Here is a 21,687-nt window from a genome sequence, read left to right as displayed (position 1 = left end):
CTGCATACCCAGGTATTTGAACTAAAAGAAAAGAAAAGTCATTCTTGGGTTCAGCTCAACTTTAAAGTGATACCTGTGGAGTGCGCAGGAACGAGGAGACAGATATCAATACTCCGGAAACCTGTCTAGTCTTAAATCCCACGAGGCCCGGTCACCCTCGTCTCTTAAAGGGCCGGTCACCCTCGTCTCTTAAAGGGCCGGTCACCCTCGTCTCTTAAAGGGCCGGTCACCCTCGTCTCTTAAAGGTCCGGTCACCCTCGTCTCTTAAAGGGCCGGTCACCCTCGTCTCTTAAAGGTCCGGTCACCCTCGTCTCTTAAAGGGCCGGTCACCCTCGTCTCTTAAAGGGCCGGTCACCCTCGTCTCTTAAAGGTCCGGTCACCCTCGTCTCTTAAAGGGCCGGTCACCCTCGTCTCTTAAAGGGCCGGTCACCCTCGTCTCTTAAAGGGCCGGTCACCCTCGTCTCTTAACACATTGAGTGCCACAGCGCTTCAGTAAAATTGTCTGGAGCCTGTGCCAGATTCACTTCCATTCAGTTGAAAACAGCTATAGAATTTTTTCTATTATGGCTATATTAACGGGGCTGGACTTTAATGAAACATTGAACACTCCTGCTTCTTCCAAAGAAGAAATTTTGTTTCTAGACCAGGGGTGGGCAACTGTTTTTCATGGGGGGCCACATGAGAAACCCAGATTGTTGCCGGGGGCCGAACAAATATTGTCACGCCGTAACCCATGGATGGGCAACTTTGATGATAGAGAGGGCCACAAAAAAATGTCCTCGCTACCAGTTTTTGCTGAGGGCTGAACGGCGCCAGCGCAAAACATTTTGGGCATTTGAAGCCAGGTTTAGAGGAATAACTCATTTTAAATTAACAGTTGTGATGTCATTATTCAGTCTTAACCACCAATATTTGATCCTTTTCTCACTCACTCCTATGTCACCACCCGCTCTCCCTCTTCAGTGCTTGAAATTAACTTTTTTGACCACCTGCCAATATGGCTGCTAGATTTTAAAGTTACCAGCCAATTCGAATTTCCACTAGCCGAAATGTTTTTCTTGAAATAAACCAGAATATGAGTGGGTTATTTTAAGCTTAAGTATCAGTAAGTGGCCCGGGATTCTCAAAGCCTGTGTTGAGGGTCACACAAGAACAAAAATGCACTCTTGAAGCTAAATAAATCCAAAACCAACAAGTTAATTATTTAAATTTCTACTTCAATGTAGAACAGTCATTTCTTACACATGAGATTACTTTTAGCCTTTTAGTCATAAATATTATTGAAATATATTCCATATTCCAGACTGAAATGCTATAACAGAAGAGTATTGGCCAGAATGACATGAACATTTGGACACTTATTCAGCGGGTATCTTGCATGTTGCGTTCAGGTGCACTGTAAAAAAAAAAAAAAAAAATTTTTTTTTTTTTTTTTTTTTTTTTTGCAATTCCATCGCGGGCCACACAGGGGGCGCCCGCGGGCCGCATACGGCCCGCGGGCCGTATGTTGCCCATGTATGTTCTAGACAGTTCCATTATGAAATGACAGCCTCTCAAAAAAGTGCACTTTCAAGGGTTTTCTGTCGTTTTTTTTTACTTTCCAAGATATAGTCCCTTTTATGAATACCTTTTGCACTCTAATTTCGAGCACATTCACTGACTCTGGCTGGTGTTTTCTGATGTGGTGGCGTGTGGTGTGGTTTCTGTGCAGCCTGTGTGCCACACACCCCTCTCCCCCCCCCCCCCCCTCTCCACCTCTGAGCTGCGGGCTCCTCCCCACACGCACAGAGTTTGTTTTATCGACTCCGTTTTTGCCCCGGACAGATCCCAGCGCCCATCAAGGAAATGATGCGCGCTGGCAAACGCGACTGAACGAAAAGGCTTGGCCGTTCGGCTTCGGATGCTGGCTTTCTAGGAAATCGTGTGGAGATAGATAGAAGCAAGAGCTCAGTTGTGAGCGCGGATGCAGCCGAGCCCACTCTCCGCTGTAGAGACAGAGCAATATATACGGCTCTGGCAGAAAGCATGCATCGGTTTCCACTTTCATCACGGCTTTCTCCGCTGTCTCCTGTACAAAGTAAAGGATCTGAGGTGGGTGGAGCAGCTCCTGTGACGATGTTTAAGGTGGCGCCGTGTGATCCCTTGAAGGGATTCATGCTCACTGGCTAGGTACGACCTTAAACAGCAGAATTATGGAATAATATGAATTATGATTTTAGGACGTCCACAGACGTCCTTGGCACTCCTCGTTACTTTTTTTTAGGACGTCCACAGACGTCCTTGGCACTCAATGTGTTAAAGGGCCGGTCACCCTCGGCCGGTCACCCTCGTCTCTTAAAGGTCCGGTCACCCTCGTCTCTTAAAGGTCCGGTCACCCTCGTCTCTTAAAGGGCCGCTCACCCTCGTCTCTTAAAGGGCCGGTCACCCTCGTCTCTTAAAGGGCCGGTCACCCTCGTCTCTTAAAGGGCCGGTCACCCTCGTCTCTTAAAGGCCGGTCACCCTCGTCTCTTAAAGGGCCGCTCACCCTCGTCTCTTAAAGAGCCGGTCACCCTCGTCTCTTAAAGGCCGGTCACCCTCGTCTCTTAAAGGTCCGCTCACCCTCGTCTCTTAAAGGGCCGCTCACCCTCGTCTCTTGTCTGTGTGTGTGTGTGTGTGTGTGTGTGTGTGTGTGTGTGTGTGCGTGCGTGCGTGTGTTTGTGCGTGTGAGTGTGTGTGTGTGGGGGTGCGTGCGTGCGCGCGCGTGTGTCTGTGTGTGTGTGTGTGTGTGCGTGCGTGTGCGTGCGTGGGCGCACGTGTGTGTGTGCGTGTGTGTGTGTGGGGGTGCGTGTGTGTGTGTGTGCGCGTTTGTGCTTGTGCACGATTACCCAGATGGGATAGTGTCGGTCTTTCCTCTTTGCCAGTCTCTCTTCTGATATTGGACAGCCAGCCTCTGCAGAGCCTGGAGACACAGTGTAGCACAACATAAACATCCAAGCCTATCCACCTTATTTCTAGCTGCCATGATGCCTGATGGGTGCTTCTTCCGCTTCCGGTGTAATTTTTACACTGTATTAACTTGACAAAAAAAACGTCTATGGGGATTTTACAGCAGAGACATTCTGCTCTACAGTAGGGATGGGCATTTCTAGCAAAAACACTATTCGAAATTCGCTGGCCAAATTCGAATTTAATTCGAATTTCGAAAAAAAAAAAAAAAATGTAAAAAAAAAAAAAAAAAAAAAAAAAAAAAAAAATTACATTTTTTATTTTTTTTACATTGACATTTTCGAAAATAAAAAACAGTTTTGACAATCATGAGTGGTTGTGGTTCATTAAATATTTAGTAGGCTCAGGTCTGAGTGCCAAAGGGGTGCCAAAGTCACCCCCTCTCCCTCTTCATGGGATTTCATCCGCCATTCATTTTTCCATAAACCTAGCTTAAAATGCTTATAGCGATTTGACTATACCGGTACTTAGAATCAGGGGAGACAATGCAACATTTCACTCAAAAATTTTTTTTTTTTTTTTTTTTTTTTTTTCGAATTTCGAATTTCGAATTTCAATAATAAAAGTCGACCTTGATAATAACAACGATTATTCGAAAATTCGAAATTCGATGCCCATCCCTACTCTACAGCCATGTCGTTTGGGTGCTGGGATAACGTAATGCATTGTGGGTAGTCGGCTACTGTGGCTAATGCTAGCGGCTAGCGTAATAGTTACTTTACATGGCAGTAAAACGCCACTGAATGACCAAATTGATTTAACTTTTAACCATTTCGAGTAACACTGTTTCCATACGGACCCCCAGCGTTGGTTAGTTGTTTATAACGTGACTATATTTATAACTTTTATAACGTACTCCAGTTTCCGGTTTATAATTCGGGTCTGCAGCCGAGTATAACAAAGGAAATGGCAAGCTGCAACAATAAGTCACGTTAAACCGGACCTTCAAAAATAAGGTGGATAAAACCCTAATCCTCTTCAGTAGTTTTAAATCGTGTGGTGTAAAAAAAAAAAAAATCAGGTGACCCTATTTGAATTCCAGGCAACCCCACTTTGGGTGGCAACCCCAAGGTTGGGAACCACTGAACTAAGCCTTAGCAGTAGTGACCAGCTGTGCCACTGGGGGCGCCCCCTGATTATTTTCTCTGTTTCAAAAGCAGAAATATTTAGGAATCCCTCCTAATAACCCAAACAATGTAGACACATGCACACACACACACACGCACACACGCACTCACACACACGCACACACACACACCCGCACACACACACACCCACGCACACACACACACACGCACACACACACACAACACACACACACACACACACACACACGCACGCACGCACACGCACGTGTTCACATCAAGTCCTGAAATAGTGCCTCTAGTCGATAAACGAGGAGCATTTCCAGTTAAAACATGAGAGGTGCCAGGAACACAACTAATATGGACTAGAATAGTGTGTGTGTGTGTGTGTGTGTGTGTACTCACCTGACCATACTCTTTCTCTATGGCTGCTCGTTGTTTACTGAAGGACCTTAGGGGAAGACATGCACGCACGCACGCACGCACGCACGCGCGCGCGCGCGCACACACACACACATACACACACACACACCAAGAAATAGATGTGTAATTTAACACCCTATTCAATTATCTCCTTAATCTAATCTAATCTCTCTCTCTCTCTCTCTCTCTCTCCCTCTCTCTCTCTCCCACTCTCTCTCTCTCTCCCTCCTTCCAGTGCTGGCATTAGTGTTTGCTGACTCCAGTGTGGGCATACACACAAGCACTTTATTTCAAATAACTATTTTAATTTTTAAATCTTTGTCACTAAAGCTGCAACGATAATAGATTTTTGATTAGTCGATTGATAGTCTGACTGGGTTGAAGCAGCATGGTGGACTCAGCTCTCTCATTGGTGCCGACCATTTCAGTTGGTGCCGGATGGAAATCCCATTCCGCTCCCTGCAAGCTCTGAATAGAGAGGTCCAGGGATGACGTATTTTTGTAGGCTGAATGCGGAAGTCCCGAACTTCCTGGTTCTTCACTGTTTCTGTCTATGGGATTTTTGAATGGGTTTTTGCCCCGATGCTTCAAATAAGGTCTCTGGGCAACGCAAGATTAATCAAACGCGAACCAGAGTTCAGTCGGATAATCTTCACACATGAGGACCACTTTCATGAGTTTTGAAGCGTAAATGCGAGCCCTAGAAGTAAAATGCTCGAGCTAAGCTAATCCTGAACTACACACTGTCGCATAGGCTTCCACGTCACGTCAGCACACAACCTGGACTGTTGTTGATGTGTGCACTGATTACCCCGGGCTGAACGGGGCTGAACCAGGTGAGGGAAAGAGAATTTCCGTGTTCGCCCTTTGAAGTGGTGACGTTACTGACGTATATATCCCCATCGACTCAAAAGTGTAGTCTCATTTAGCCGTTTGCTAGCTAGCCGTCCTTTTAACGGCAAGTAAAAGCTTCAAAACTCGTAAAAGTGGTCCTCCTGTGTGAAGATGATATTACTAAACACTGGTTCGCGTTTGATTAAGCCAGCGTTGCCCAGAGAGATTATTAGAAGCATCGCGCCAAAAACCCATTCAAAACTCCCATAGGCGAAAACTGTTTAGAACCAGGGGCGTTAGCATCGATGATTTCCGGACTCGTTACTGGACCTCTCTATTGGCTCCTACCTGCTCTGACTGCGGCTGCGACCATATTTGGATTTCCTTTCCACGCCCGTGTTGAATCTGTTTGCCTCTGCTGCTGTACGTGTTGAATCTGCCGAGCTCAAATGCCTGCGCCGCTGCCTTTGAAACAATAACAACAGCAGTGCTAGTCTCTAGCTCGTTGCTACACGCTGAAAACGATTGATGTGGATTATGCAATGAAGCAGCCTGCATGGTACGTTTGGTGGATGGCTGTAAAGAGCCTTTTTCCCCTCTAGTCCACAATAGAAAGCGTCCCCAGCCAGACTCTCCCAGCCACTTTGCTGGGAGAGTCTGGCAAGCGAGACTAGTCGATCGACAAAAAATGACTCCCTAACTATAATCAATTACGTAATCCTTTAGACTAGAAAATAAAAAAATTATCTGATTCCAGCGTCTTAAATGTGAATATTTTCTGGTGTCTTCTAGGACAGTAAACTGATGATCTTTGGGTCATGGACTGTTGGTTAGGACAAGACAGTTGAGGATGTCATCTTGAGCTTTGAGGAAAAAGTGATCAACATTTTGTGACATTTGAGGCTAAATGACAAACCAATTATTTAGTCGAGAAAATAATCAACAGATGAATCGGTTATGAACAGGTTGAATCAGCGTTGGGTCGTTGGTGAGAGAAATCACTGTGATTGGCTGGTCAGTTGGTAGTGAAGCAATGCAGGAGAAGAGAGGGCACAGACAAAATGCTCTGCTCATTTTCCACATTCATCCCATCTGACAATTCCAAAACACGGACACAACGTGACTTCAGGAAAGTCCTTTGAGCCTGTCGCTGTCACCCATTTAGTGTGGTTTCTCCTTCTGTTTACCTCCAGCTCTTCCTTTGTTCTTCCACAAGCAAAAGACCATAGTGCCGTTTCCAACTTTTTATCTGACATATCCTCGATTAGAAGTAGTGAGTGAAATGGTAGGCAAGCACCAGAACACGTATGGAGAACAACGCAGAACGTATCTGCTAGTTGACCGTTGGCTGTGGTCTTTGCGGTGTGTTGAAGTGCAACTTTTTGGCTCAGAAAAAGGCAACGTAGCGGTCTGCCTTCGTTGCCGCTAGTTGTTTGCAGTGGGGTCGATGTGGTTCAGGAGTAACAGACAGACAGAGTCTCAAACCTACCTGATCTCCTCGAGCAGATCGCTGTCCTGCTGCTGTTTGGTCTGCAGTCTGCCAAGCTGCTCTGAGAACACCAGCTTCACCTGCTGGCTCTCTTTCACCTACACACGCACGCACGCACACACACACACACACACGGACGCACGCGCGCACACACACACACACACACACACACGGACGCACGCACGCACGCGCACGCACACACACACACACACACACACACACAAACACAATGGGACTTTCAGTCAGTCCAGGAAATTTTGTGATTTTGCGATCGCAATAATTAATGCAAATTCAACAAATTCCGCAAAATTGGGGGGCTTGCAATTTTTCCAAATTCTGTCGATTTCTCTGCAAAAACAGCAAAACAGGTTCTACCTTAGAGACTACACACAACACCAAAACAGCTTTAACAATATTTATTGTGATGAAAGTCTTTGGCGGCGGGAGAATCAGCCATGTGACGGCGGACCTGCCCTGAGTTAGGCAGCTAGAGGGCGACAGAACCCTCCCCTTTTTGGAGAAGAGGTCTACACCTGGTGGTACTGGGGTGGAAGCCGGGGAGGTGGTGGGTTGACACTGCGCACAGAGACAAAGAGCATCAGACAGGTAGGAGGGAACACCCCCTTTTAAAGAGCCCGCTTGGAGAGATGGCAGGCTGACATTGGATAATTGATAATGATGACGTAACTAGTTCTGTCTCTGGTATACTTCGGTAAACTCTAATTTCTTCAAATTCCAATTTTTGCCATTTCTTGCAATGTATACATAGATATAGATATTATATACCGGTCCTGTTGAGCTGCAGACTACAGCACAGAGGAGCTGCATGGGATGTGGATGCTTTCTGTCCCACTTCTTCTTCTTCTATTGGCTTTCCGGCAGACTGGATGCCTTGCACCACATTGCTGCCTCTCAAAGTTGAATGGTCTCACTCTGGACCTGGTTCTTCTTCTTCTTCTTTCAAGTTTCCGGTGTTTCTCACACCTCCTCATTCTTGGCTGTTGCGCCTCATCTCATGTTCCTCTTTCTGTCTCACTCAGCTGGAGTGGAGTGTATAAGCTGTACGTGATGGCCACCTTCTGATGGCCTACAGGCTGAGAGAGCCACAGCTGCTCCACAGATTCATCCAGGTTTATCACGACAGCTTCAGCCATTTTTCAGATGCAGAGAAGAAGGGAGAGTGGCTCTGCATATTTTAAAGGTGGCCCATTCAAAGGTTTCTTCCACGTTGACATCATCACTGATGACACTACAATTGCTCAAGTGGCAGTGAAGACTTCAACAGAAGTAAGCCAAATTGGGAGCCAAGGAAAAGCCCAAAACCCTCTCAGGTAGAGAGGAGAGGGAGTTTTCCACCATGACCTTCTGTCAGGAATCAGTGATTCTTCTTCTAATGGCTTTCCAGCAGACTGGATGGCTTGTGGCACATTGCTGCCTCTCACGTTTGGATGGTCTCACTCTAGACCTGGTCTAGTTCTTCTTTCAAGTTTCCGGTGTTTCTCACACCTCCTCAATCTTGGCTGTTTCGTTCCTCGTCTCTCCACTCCTCATCCGTCCTGGGCAACGTGCCTTCACCTTCGTGAAGCTCTCAAACAGCGATTGATGACAGACACTGATGATGTCATAGACATTGTGACATCATGAGCGATGTCATAAATCCTTCCCTGCAGAGGCTATAAGTTGGATTGTATACTATGCTTGTGATAACCAACAGTAGTGTGAGGAAGGCATAACGTTAATTTTAAAACATGTCAAAGAAAGGAAAAGTTGACCTAACTGGTGCCAAGCAGAACACAGGTGTCTGGTTGGTTAAGGTGCCCAAATATCTCTCTCAGCAACTGACAAAAGCAAGTGGCACAGGAGATGTCGGGAAAATCAGGATCTTCACAAACCAAGCAAAGCAGCAACAGGTGTCTTTCACTTTGAACGATGAGGTGACTTTGATTGAGGGGATTGGAGAGGAATCGGTGCGTGTGCCTCGTGAGTACCCGTTCACCCTGCAAACAGTGGGAGGGCAGACGTTGGCAGTCTTCACCGAAACTTTGTCAGGCCAGTCAGAAGGGAGATCTCCTGGCAGCTGCTCGGGCCAGTCAGAAGGGAGATCTCATGGCAGCTGCTCGGGCCAGTCAGAAGGGAGATCTCATGACAGCTACTCGGGGGAGCGGGTGGGTCCAGATACATTAGCCTTGGAGGGAGTGGTGGTGCACAGAGCAGAATGCAGACCCGCTGGCAATGAGAACTATATGAAGCTGAAGAGGCTACAAATGAAAGAGTCCTCCAAGCCTGTCAGGCTGTCTCAACAGTTGGACAAGGCTGTCAGCATCAACTACAAACCTGTGGCCAACCATGCGTACAATCTGGACTATGACAGGAAGAAGAAGGAGGAAGGCAAGAGAGCAAGAGCCGACAAAGAGCAAGTGTTGGACATCTTGTTTTCTGCTTTTGAGAAGCACCAATACTACAACATCAAAGACCTGGTGGATATCACCAAACAGCCTGTGACCTACTTGAAGGAAATCCTGCATGGCATTGGGATCTACAATGTGAAGGGAACTCACAAGAGCACCTGGGAACTGAGGCCAGAGTACAGACACTACCAAGCTGACGAGTAGCTTTGTCCCCTACCAAGGCACCTGGGAACTCAGGCCAGAGTAGGCTACAGACACTACCAAGTAGAGTTGTGCGATCTTGACCACAGTCAGATCGTCCAATCAAGAGGTAAATGGAATTTCAACACAGGTCGTCTGTACAGCATTGAGCAATTATTATAGTCCTCACGCAGTACGTCAAGATCTTGACGTTGGTATCTATCACACCTGACTCCAGATCGAACGACATCAGCAGTGCCCTCATGTTCTCCACCAGAGTACTGCTGGGAAAAGATGAGCCTCTGACACATGTCAGTGCCACAACCCTGGCAACCGTTGTCTCACGAGGCTGGCAACAGGCCTGTGTTGCTGGGTCTGTCGCTCAAGGACTAAAACACATGAAAGACATCATCAAAAGTTCTCAAGTCTGGATAGTAGATCAGGAGAGGGAGCAACAAGATGACTCAACAGCAGACCTGAAGCTTGAACGCTTGGAGAAATGCAGCCCACCTGTTTCCCCCCCTATAATCTTAGTAAATCTGTAATAAAGAAGCCCTTAAGACAAAAAATATAACAAATGTATAGATATTGTGACATCATGAGTGACATCACCAGGTATGTCATACATCACTGACAAATTCCTTCGGCCAAGTCGCATATAGGCCACTCTTCTAGGCCACCTAAGACATGTATGTTAGGGTTAATACTCCTGTCAGTGCTCCTGACAGGAGTATTAGTATTAAGGCACTGCACCGGGCGCTGCACTATGGCTGCCCACTGCTCTTAGTTCTAGGAAGGTTCCTAGTAGAGGATGGGTCAAATGCTGAGGATGAATTTCCCCATGGGGATAAATAAAGATAACTTAACTTAAACTTAACTTCTACGCACAAGTTTTCCGCAATGTAGAATTTTGTCCAAAACACTTTTTGGGGGGCTTTTTCTTTACTGACTGACCCATGGAACTACATCACTGGAGAGAGACGACATGTTTACGATTTGCTTCTTCATGAAACAGAAAGTGGCCAAAAGTGCCTCTGCGGACCACTGGTTCACTTGGTTGAGACCCAAAGTGTGGATTGGGAGCTAAAACGCCAGAGTCATCCATATCAAAAGTTATATCAGCAAACTTTCTGACAAAAGCATTCCCAAATCCCTGCACGCATGGCTGGGAAGGTTGCTTGGTTACTTTTAACTCTTTGTGAAGGTTGCTATCATATGGGATAGAAGGCGAAAATGAGCAGGAGACGCTCGCTTCATGTGCCTGTTAGATACACAAATCAATTAATTAATTTAGAAGGACTTTCTTCATGCACAACAATATTTAGATTTTTGTGTGTGTGCCTAAATAGGCTGTCATTTTAAATGTAGATGCCATTTAATCAGTGTTGGGGGTACCTCATTAAAAAAGTAACATATTACATGTAATATATTACTTTTAGCAGTAACTCCGTAATATAACATTACTTATAGGATTTCAGTAATATTATACCAGTTACTATGTCAAGTAACTCAAGTTACAAATTGAGTTACATTTTATTAAATCAAAGCACATATTTAAAAAAGATACAATCATTTCCTAATCAAACTGTGTTTTTATGCAAATAACCACTATAGATGACAATAACAAAGGAAAAGAATAACATTTAGAATTTTGGATTGTTTACACTGACTTCAAGGCGGGTTAAATTATTTTTCAGGATGTTCCCGGGGCGGCGATGTCATTCTGCTGCTGCTGGTGTTTTGGTGAAAGTAATGCAAAAGTAGTGTAATAAGTAACGAGTTACTCTACACAGAAAGTAATATTGGAAAGTAACTTATTACTTTCAAATTAAAGTAACTAGTAATATGTAGTATATTACATTTTAAAAGTAACTTGCCCAACACTGCATTTAATTACTCCTATATTTTGAGTGGCTGACATTTTAGAGATAGGCCTACTTGCAGACAGATATACTGTAGGAAGAAGAGCATTTCCAGGATCTGTACAACTACAGTTCTGGAATTTGTATCATATTTTTAAACACATCTGTAACATTTTCATAAGTAGCCTAGATGTGAAATGTACGTTTTGTTGTATGGGGACGCGGGATACTCTTAACTGATTAACTTCTATAGTAGATGGACTGGTGGAAGTGAAGCTAAAGTGGTGAAGACAGGTTTGGCTAGACTATGGATTATTCTTTCCACTGCCTCCAAATGTCATATTGATTACTCTATTTTCATAAAAGTATCATCATCTTTATACACACAGCGGAGACTTACCTTTCTCGGTGGCGGCTGCATGGCTGGATGCTGCTAGTCTGTTATTTGTCTCAGTTGCTACTTCCTCAATATTTCACACTTACTGTACACAGAGTCCCTCCTTTCCCTTCTCTCTCACACACTACTGCTCTCTCTCTCTCTCTCTCTCTCTAGCTCTTTCTCCCTGTGCTATAGTGCTGCCTTCAGGTGCTGTCAAGAATATTGTATTTCCGAGGTGAGCATGCATGAGGAACTCTGCAAAGTGGTAAACATGACTGGAAAAGTGGGAAGCCATGTCCATAACCGATGGTAAAAGTGATGGATTATAGGCTGTTATTAGCTATATTGTTTATCATTCTAGATGTGCATCAGGGTTGGGTAACTTTGATGATAAACAGAGCAAAGAAAATAACAAATCCTCACTACCAGAGGGCCAGATTGAGACCGTGGACCCCCTCCACCCAATTATAGCTAATCTGATGAAAAAGAATGAAATATAGGCTACTGGTTATCACAGTTTATTATATCAACATTTATATTTTTCATTTATGCATTTGAACATGGCCATACCAGTTTTTCCCCTGGCCAATATTTAGCCTAACTTTAAGGCATTATTCAGCCCCTTCCCTGACAAGCTAGCACGACATATTTGGTAGACTGTTGAGTTTGAATTGTCACAAAGAGGGATTACATGTACACTGCAAAAAGTTCAACACCAAAAACTCAAAGACAAAGCCTAAACATATTTGAAAGATACAATGATATCAGAAACTAATGTTTTTTGAATGAATGCTACGTAGCCGTAGCCTTTTTTCTTTCTTTTTTAACAGCAGCCAAAGTAAGTGGCCAAACTGCTCCACATGTTAGCAAAAACCTGCAATGAAGTTCAAAGCGCTCACATGCCTTGTATCCATAAACAACATGTAAGATTAACCTAAAAGCGCTGTTTGCTTTGTGCTGAAAAGGCAGATGTTCCATAACATTCAATATAAGATTTCTTGCTTTTCAAGGTTTTGTCAAATTGTCTGCTCAGATAACAGGTCTTTCTCTGCAGGTGCAACCTGTAGCAGAAGCTGCAGGAACACCGTGACCTTCTTCAGCAGCCTGGGGCAAAGCTGATAATGGATGAAGGGCACATAGATGAACACTCCGCTGCAGATGAATAAAGCTGCGTAGAGGTATTCTATCTGCGGCTCGTCTATGACAGGAGCCAGCACCAGGGCCGCTGCTGCAACCAGGGCCAGAGAGGGGACTACAACAGGAACCTGAGGAGGAGAACACCATCAGGACCAGAGAGGGGACTACAACAGGAACCTGAGGAGGAGAACATCATCAGGGCCAGAGAGAGGACTACAACAGGAACCTGAGGAGGAGAACATCATCAGGGCCAGAGAGAGGACTACAACAGGAACCTGAGGAGGAGAACATCATCAGGGCCAGAGAGGGGACTACAACAGGAACCTGAGGAGGAGAACATCACAACAAGCCTAGCAGCTGGAACAAAGCTCTGCTGCTTATCCACTGTGATGTGGAAGAAGCTGATGTGTGGTTTCAGATTTTGCTCAAATGATAAGTGAGCAAATTACATTTTTTCTCATTTACATTTTTAAGGCCCCCCCCCCCCCCCCATTTACATGTTTAAGGCATCCCCCCCCCCCCCCCCCCCCCCTTATCCAGTGTTTACTTGCCCGCTAATGCTCAAATCAGACTTTATTTGACATTTCCAACAAAGGACATCTGATATTCTTTAAAGCAGCCAATAATTTGGTGTTGCTCCGATTTCTTTGAAAAAAGAAAACTTAATGGAGAACTTCACCGAAAAACACATTGTGGACCATTTGTGCATGAATGACATCACTGGTCCACAACTTACTCAACTCTCAATAACTGTCAAACTAAATAAATGCCTGCAAAACTGTTTACAGTTTTTGGATATGTGTAAGATCGTGTGCAAAATAAATTTGCGGTTTTTTTCTTGGTGAAGTTCCCCTTTAGGCTTGCCCAGGAACAAAATCCCAAGTTGAGAACCACTGAACTAGTACAGATTTGACCCCTGAGCTAGAGCATGCAGTACAGATTTGACCCCTGAGCTAGAGCATGCAGTACAGATTTGACCCCTGAGCTAGAGCATGCAGTACAGATTTGACCCCTGAGCTAGAGCATGCAGTACAGATTTGACCACTGAGCTAGAGCATGCAGTACAGATTTGACCACTGAGCTAGAGCATGCAGTACAGATTTGACCCCTGAGCTAAAGCATGCAGTACAGATTTGACCACTGAGCTAGAGCATGCAGTACAGATTTAACCACTGAGCTAGAGCATGCAGTACAGATTTAACCCCTGAGCTAGAGCATGCAGTACAGATTTGACCCCTGAGCTAGAGCATGCAGTACAGATTTGACCCCTGAGCTAGAGCATGCAGTACAGATTTGACCCCTGAGCTAGAGCATGCAGTACAGATTTGACCACTGAGCTAGAGCATGCAGTACAGATTTGACCACTGAGCTAGAGCATGCAGTACAGATTTGACCCCTGAGCTAGAGCATGCAGTACAGATTTGACCCCTGAGCTAGAGCATGCAGTACAGATTTGACCCCTGAGCTAGAGCATGCAGTACAGATTTGACCCCTGAGCTAGAGCATGCAGTACAGATTTGACCACTGAGCTAGAGCATGCAGTACAGATTTGGCCACTGACCTAGAGCATGCAGTACAGATTTGGGAAATTGTTTCAATTGCCACATGACGTGCAGCAAAATCGCCAGTGAGAATGTTTCAATTGTTGGGTCTAAAATAAAGAGCCTCTTCTAGCTGCTTTATTTGTAAAGCACCTTGATAACTGTTCTTATGATTTGGCGTTATATAAATATAAAATTGATTGATTGATTGATTGATTGATTTTTTTGTAAAAGCACATTGCAGTCTTTAAAGGTGTTTACTGTGATTAATCAGCAGTTGACTTTGATCAGCAGCAGGTAGTATAATTGGTTGGCGAGGATGTAACAGAGTGAACTAGTGAAACTGACCTTGTATGGCCTGGGGATCTCTGGCTTCTTGATCTTAAGATACAGAACTCCAGACAGGGTAATTGCGGTGAAAAACCATGAAGTGAAACTGACAACAGCAATGAAGATCATTGTTGTTAGACAAAGAGAAACACGTATATTCTCTGTACACATAAGAAGGAATGTAACAAATTAGCATATCATATATGTAGTACCAAGTAACAAGATTTGCACATTATCTAGTTGAACATGTAGTTGAACTATTAACTACATTTTGCCGTAGCTTGCTGGTAGTTCAACTACATTCATATTTGCGTTTTTATATTTATATAAAAACTAAAAAATATATATATCATATTTTGCCCTGTGATGTTAAAGCAGCTACGAGCAACTTTTTCGATTGTTATTAAACAGTATAAATTTAATATCAATGCATCACATCTTACCTCTAATAGTAGACAAGACCAATGCAGAGTAGTCTCGCTTGAACCCCGAGTGAATCGGCCAGTGTTAGTCTGTCTGTGGCCAGGGAAGATCAGGAAGTGAAATGAAACGGTTTGCAGCAGCCACTTCGGCCATAACCACAAAATAACTTCCAAAAACCTGTTAGAATATAACGAGAGATGTTCGCGAGAGTATGCGTGGCATTCACATTGTTTATGCTATGTTGCTAGGCAGCGCGAACGGGTGAAGGCAGGCAGCTGCGTTTAACTTCCGGGTTTCACTTCCGGGTTTAGCCGGTCCGGCGGTAAGGAGAGAGAGAGAGAGAGCCCCCTGTTGACGCGAGTTTAGACAGACACAGACTTAATAATCATCTAAGGGAGCAATCTCCGATTCACACGGCTTTGGTCTCAGCTACTATTATAGGTAAGATGTGATGCATCAATATTGTAATTATACTGTTTAATAACAATCGAAAAAGTTGCTCGTAGCTGCTTTAATATCAATAAACCAATAAACATTTCGTCATTGAAAATTATTTAAAATATCTGATTGAAGATCGTTATTGTATGTTAACACGTTGAGTGCCATGGACGAGATATCTCGGCTTACATAATCCAACCGTTGAGTGCCAAGGACGAGATATCTCGGCTTACATAAACATTTTTTTTTTTTGACGGTGGGACATCGATCAACCCCTTTTACGTCTCCTACACCAGAATTGGAGGTATTGAATGTGTATAATCTATTTTACCGACCAGCTAGGTGGCGACGGTCCTCTCCCGACAGAGAGAAAGTCAACCAAAAGCAGCCGCCTCCCGTGGCTGCTTCCTCCATTCTCAAGGAAATGGCTTGGCGATTTTACAGTCAGAAACGAACGAGCCTCATTCTCATACTGTAGGCGGGGACGCTTTCGCGCTGCTGCGGTGGGGGGTTCCAGAAATGGACTGGGTGGGCAGCATAAAGCCTAGAGTCGCACGGGGCTTCATCGGGGCTCTCAAACCCAAGAGACGAGTGAGCCCTATCCACACTTGCTGCCAGGGAGGGAGGCTGCTCAAACTCGCTGCCAGGGAGGGAGGCTGCTCAAACTCGCAGCAGCAGCAGCTGCAGCAGAGCACTCGCTTGTGACAAACGCAGGCTGAAAGCCACTAGACATGCCCACGGAGGGAGGAGTTGAAGGAGAGGGCGTTCGGAACTATATTGTTTGGATGTCTGATCTCTCACTGATGCCAAAAATAAATGGTTAAAGTGACTGTTCTGCCTGTTTGATTGAATTTCACAAAACTGCGATTATCTCAGCTTTCACTCTCAGACGCTAAAACCATGCTGTACTCAACGGCTAATATCTACATAACTACTAACTCTACAAACTAACTCTTTTAGACAGAGAAAGCACACATTCTATTAGTACTTTTGTGAACTTTGTGTTGACAAACTCCAAGCAGAAAAGAATCCTCGGCTCTTGTAAAATGAGCCAGAATCCTCAAAAAACGGCTTGGCAAAAGCTACCTACAGCAAAAAAAAAAACGGCTGGCAGTCAATGTGTTAATGAATCATTCAATCTGCACTGAAAGAGTAGATATAGTTTTTAAGCGATGCAGCCACTTCTACAAGATTTAGCCTAAGCCAACTGGTTGGCAGACTTGGTACAGACAGAGATGCAGAGAGAGAGAGAGCACAGACAGAGACGCAGAGAGAAAGAGAGAGCACAGACAGAGACACAGAGAGAGAGCAGAGACAGAGACAGAGACACAGAGAGAAAGAGAGAGAGAGCACAGACAGAGACACAGAGAGAAAGAGAGAGAGAGCACAGACAGAGACACAGAGAGAAAGAGAGAGAGCACAGACAGAGACGCAGAGAGAAAGAGAGAGCACAGACAGAGACACAGAGAGAGAGAGAGAGAGAGACTCTCGTCTCGAAGTTGATAGCAATTCAAAGACGGTAAAACATGCACACACATACAGTTTAAGAAAGGTCTGGAAATGAAAGGAGAATTAATTCCCTCATTGGCGAGGAACACACACACACACACACACACACACACACACACACACACACACACACACACACACACACACACACACACAGTGTCAGAGAGAGGGGAGAGGGGGATGGAAGATTAGGGTCAGACCTGCTTACTTCAAACACCTGGGTGTGATTTTTACCTCAAGTAGTGGACAATGGACTGGAAGTCTCCAGGGATCAGAACTATGATGGAGACGACTGTGGTGAAGATCAGTGCTGGAGATGGAGTCAGTCTATGGACATGAACCATGGCCAGAATATCTGGCTACAAAGAAGAGATGCATGTTAGAAACTAGAAGTAGTGCATTGCGGTTGTATGCCTCCGCCAACAAGTGAGCAGTCTACGTGTCCATGTCTGTCCAGACTCATACAAGCACAAATACCTTGAAGCCCACAGCGCAGTGGTGTGGCCATTCAGCCTTATGGCACTTTAGGCAATGTTTGGGAGTACCTCAACAATACAGCTAATCCTTTCCAACATGGAAAATGGTCCTACCCCAAAACCACCCACATTCCCCCAACCCCTTCCCCTATACCCACCACTTGAACCCTGACTCTTGAGGACCTTCCTATTCCTAGCTACGGCCCTTTCCCCTAGCCCCACCCCCTTCCCTCACAACAGTCCTTCCCACCACCCAGAGCCCCCTATCCACTCCCTCTACACACCCCTCGAACCCTGACTCTCTATGACCTTCCTATCCCTAGATACAGCCCATTTTCCCTAGCCCCACCCCTTACTGATCATGCCCACCTCCCACCACCCACATCCCCCTATAGCCACTCTAGCAACCCTCAAACCCCGACCCTCTATGACCTTCCTATCCCTAGCTAAGATGCCTTTTCCTTAGCCCCGCCCCTTCCCCTCACCACTCCACCACCCACAACCCCTACCCACTCCCCCTACCCCCGACCCCCACCCCTCAACTCTCTATGGCCTTCCTAACCCTAGCTATGGCCCCTTTTACCTAGCCTCACCTCCTTCTTTGATGGAACGTACGGACATGCGGCCACATTGACCTTGAACTTTGACCTTTGTCCACCAAAAATCTAACCAGTTTATCCTTGAGCCCAAGTGGATGTTTGAGCCAAATTTGAAGAAATTCCCTCATGGCGTTCCTGAGAGATTCCATTAACGAGCATGAAAATGACGGTCGTGAGGTCACAGTGACCTTGAAGTTTGACCGCCAAAATCAAATCAGTTCATCCTTGAGTCCAAGTGGAGGTTTGAGCCAAATTTGAAGAAATAAATAATAATAAGTATCTTGAAAAAGTCAAACTTGAGATGAGCCCAGAAGGAGAATCTCACCAGGTGTCCTTCCCTTGCAGCAACAAAGCACACACGACCACCGCTGAAAAGCATTCCATTCAACGCGCCGAAAGCAGAGAATGCTGCAGCCACAGACATGATCCAGCCCCAGCTGCCCAGCATTTTATTCCTGTTGAAAAATGGCAAAGATTAGGAGTTCACACAACATCCTTTCCCCCATATTTATTCCAAATCGTCATGACAGCCATGACGTCAAGACAGCCAAAGGAATAAAGGATTCAAGAACAATAGCTGATGAAAGGATTAGAGAGGCATGGCAGGAGGAACTTGGTGTTGAATTGTCTGAAATGATATGGGTCTGTGGTCTGTGGTCTGTGGTCTTCTTAAGGTGCTGTCTTACCCCCAGGTGCTGTCTTACCCCCAGGTGCTGTCTTAAGGTGCTGTCTTACCCCTATGTGCTGTCTTAAGGTGCTGTCTTACCCCTATGTGCTGTCTTAAGGTGCTGTCTTACCCCTAGGTGCTGTCTTAAGGTGCTGTCTGACCCCTATGTGCTGTCTTCTTAAGGTGCTGTCTTACCCCCAGGTGCTGTCTTAAGGTGCTGTCTTACCCCTATGTGCTGTCTTAAGGTGCTGCCTTACCCCCAGGTGCTGTCTTCTTAAGGTGCTGTCTTACCCCTATGTGCTGTCTTAAGGTGCTGTCTTACGCCTAGGTGCTGTCTTAAGGTGCTGTCTTACCCCTATGTGCTGTCTTAAGGTGCTGTCTTACCCCTATGTGCTGTCTTAAGGTGCTGTCTTACCCCTAGGTGCTGTCTTAAGGTGCTGTCTTACCCCTAGGTGCTGTCTTACCCCTAGGTGCCGTCTTAAGGTGCTGTCTTACCCCTAGGTGCTGTCTTAAGGTGCTGTCTTACCCCCAGGTGCTGTCTTAAGGTGCTGTCTTACCCCCAGGTGCTGTCTTAAGGTGCTGTCTTACCCCCAGGTGACTGCCACAGCGCTGGAGTTCATAAGCTCTTTAGGCGTCATTACTGTGAGGTAGCTCACATTCACCAGCAGATACAACACGGTCACCATGGAGATGGCTATCAGGATAGCTCTGGGGAGATTCACCTGACCGAGAGATGACCAAAAAAGAACATTAGTTGATGTAATTATACCGGTACTTGGACAGAAAGTACTATTTTGGTGGAATATACCTTTGAAACTATAAATACTTGGACAGAAAGTATTGGGTGGAATACACCTTTAAAACTATGTGCTTGGACAGAAAGTGTTTGGGTGGAATACAACATAAAACTATAAGTGCTTGGAAATAAAGTAGTATTTTGGTAGAAGTGTCTACTTGGCTGTCGGGGACGTAGCCACGCCTTTATTTTCTTTTTTCCCCTGTCATTTCCTGTGTTATTTTGTATTGTTTTGCGTCTATTTCCCATCCTGACAGTGGAGGTGACTGAGAGTGGATCCTGCACAGGAAGTGGAGGACTGCTGGCAGACACTCTTGAGGGCTTTTGGTGTTTACTACTACTTACTACTACTTTGCTTGCCATTGACATAATGCTGGAAAGTTGATGGTTAAATGTACAGTTTAGGTGACCGAACCAGGCAGGAAAATGTAAAGTTAAAACACTCTCATCTCAGTCAGAGTTTTGTACACCATTTCTAACATCTGCTGACTAATGCCAAGATCAGACTATAGGATATTTTTGTGAGACTAGGCAATCATCCTGCCATAAATGTGTGACGTGTCTTTACCGGGTACATGCAAACCATCTTATTTTCAATGTACTAAAAGACAAAACAAAAAACGGATGAATGTGTTTTAAGTCCCCACAGAAAAGGCCACCAGTACTGTATATCAACCTATAACCATAAATTAACAATAGTAGAGATCATTATACATATTTATATATAAACAACAATCTAGTATGTGCTTTTAATCTCACCTGTGGTCTTTTCAATTCCTCACAGACACAGTTTAAGTTGGACCAGCCGCCAAATGTATAGAGGCATTGAAACAGAGCCATCCCTAGAGTGTTTACAGAGTACTGAGTGCCTTTGAACGCATTTTCAACTTTCAAATTTTCCACAATGACACTCCTGTCCTGTACGACCGCCACTATCCCTCCGATGACAATGGCCGTCAACGTCAACACCTTGGCCACCAGAAAGAGCACCTGGACTCTGATGGCAAGGCGCACGTTCAAGATGTTGGCCGTGGCAGAGGCCAGGATAATGGCAGCAGCAGCAAACTTAACCATCAGCTGAGGAGGAGGGCAGCTAGTGTAGAAGGGTGCTATGGCGTATTCTGCAACGCTGAGAGCCGCCGCTGCGAGGCTCGCCGGTCGCGCGACCATGACGCTGGTGAATATCCTGAAGAAAGCAGGTAATGGGCCGTAGATCCGCAGTATGTAGGTGAACTCCCCGCCGGATTCACAAATGATCGTCCCGAGCTCAGCGTAAGACAACGCCGCAAACATTGTTATGAGACCCGCGACAGCCCAGATGATCAGACTTGCTCCAGGGCTTTCTACGTAGGCCTGGACAAATTGTGGAGACATGAAGATACCAGATCCAATAATAGATCCGCCGAGTAGGGCTACACCACCAAACAAACTCATCTCCCGCTTCAGTTTCAGGGCCTCGGGTTTCTTGTCCGCCATGGTCAGATAGCAGTCCTGCAGGGTTCAGATGGAAGGTGAGATCAAATCTTACAGAAAGCAGACCGAGATGAAGTATTCACACTTCTGAAAAGTGTGGCTGATGTGTGTCAGACAAGAACTGGTATGAAACAATGATGGATCGAGCAGGCAAAGAGATGTGGAGATCTTAAAAGTTAATATTCACATAAGATACTGTCAAACATTTGCCAGTTTTTATGGCTCTGTATAAAGATTCTCGAGATCTGTGTACAATGTCATCATGACATTCTGGCATCTGACCGGTTGTTCCTTCCCATTATTTGAACACTGACCTGAACACGTTAGAGCCAAAGTCATACCCTCTTCTGGGTTAGGCATAGGCAAGGGATTTCACTCATTGACATGCCACTCATTTATTACTGGTCTCTGGAACACTCTTGATAGGTTTGTGTGTGGTTTACTATAATGAAAAGAACAAACATAGAATTGCATACATTAAATATACAATGGGAATAAACATTAAACAGTATTGTATAATAATAATATACAATAATACTCTATCATGTCAACTGTGGCATTGGACCAGATTACTGGACAGTAGTCAAGATTTGATTAAATTAAATGTGGTAAATGGACTGCATTTATATAGCGATTTTATCTAAAGCACCTAC

General features: G+C 45.1%; 3 protein-coding genes across 4 annotated transcripts in view; 1 reads left to right on the top strand and 2 right to left on the bottom strand.

The window, feature by feature from the left end:
- The window catches only part of LOC310790796 (F-BAR and double SH3 domains protein 1-like), a gene marked incomplete at its 5' end in the record, with an annotated part of 45,620 nt that extends 37,650 nt beyond the window's left edge, over positions 1-7,970 (bottom strand). Inside the window, 5 exons of the mRNA XM_083652510.1 lie at positions 2,865-2,938; positions 4,476-4,521; positions 6,817-6,914; positions 7,350-7,392; positions 7,882-7,970. Coding sequence (XP_083508636.1) covers positions 2,865-2,938; positions 4,476-4,521; positions 6,817-6,914; positions 7,350-7,392; positions 7,882-7,970 — 350 coding nt within the window. The remainder of the gene's footprint in view (positions 1-2,864; positions 2,939-4,475; positions 4,522-6,816; positions 6,915-7,349; positions 7,393-7,881) is intronic.
- A 594-nt stretch (positions 7,971-8,564) lies between these two features.
- On the top strand, positions 8,565-9,428 carry LOC310790360 (general transcription factor IIF subunit 2-like; the record flags this gene model as incomplete). 2 transcript variants are annotated; one of them, XM_083652044.1, is made up of 2 exons in its annotated part: positions 8,565-8,865; positions 8,992-9,428. In XM_083652044.1, 2 exons carry the CDS (start codon positions 8,565-8,567, stop codon positions 9,426-9,428), a joined length of 738 nt encoding a protein of 245 aa, XP_083508170.1. The 2 variants fall into 2 exon arrangements, with proteins under 2 accessions (XP_083508170.1, XP_083508169.1); XM_083652043.1 differs by having other exon boundaries at positions 8,565-9,428.
- A 3,233-nt stretch (positions 9,429-12,661) lies between these two features.
- On the bottom strand, positions 12,662-21,037 carry LOC310790795 (b(0,+)-type amino acid transporter 1-like; the record flags this gene model as incomplete). Its single annotated transcript, XM_083652509.1, has 6 exons — positions 12,662-12,910; positions 14,672-14,759; positions 17,258-17,382; positions 18,424-18,553; positions 19,354-19,487; positions 20,321-21,037. The coding sequence occupies 6 exons, from the start codon at positions 21,035-21,037 to the stop codon at positions 12,662-12,664; spliced, it is 1,443 nt and encodes a 480-aa protein (XP_083508635.1).
- Positions 21,038-21,687: the final 650 nt, after the last annotated feature.

This window comes from Poromitra crassiceps (assembly GCF_964638095.1).
Source record: "Poromitra crassiceps genome assembly, chromosome: 15".
Classification (NCBI taxonomy): domain Eukaryota; kingdom Metazoa; phylum Chordata; class Actinopteri; order Beryciformes; family Melamphaidae; genus Poromitra; species Poromitra crassiceps.
The sequence above is the reverse complement of the archived record's forward strand: the minus strand, read 5'-3'. Positions and strand labels throughout refer to the sequence as shown.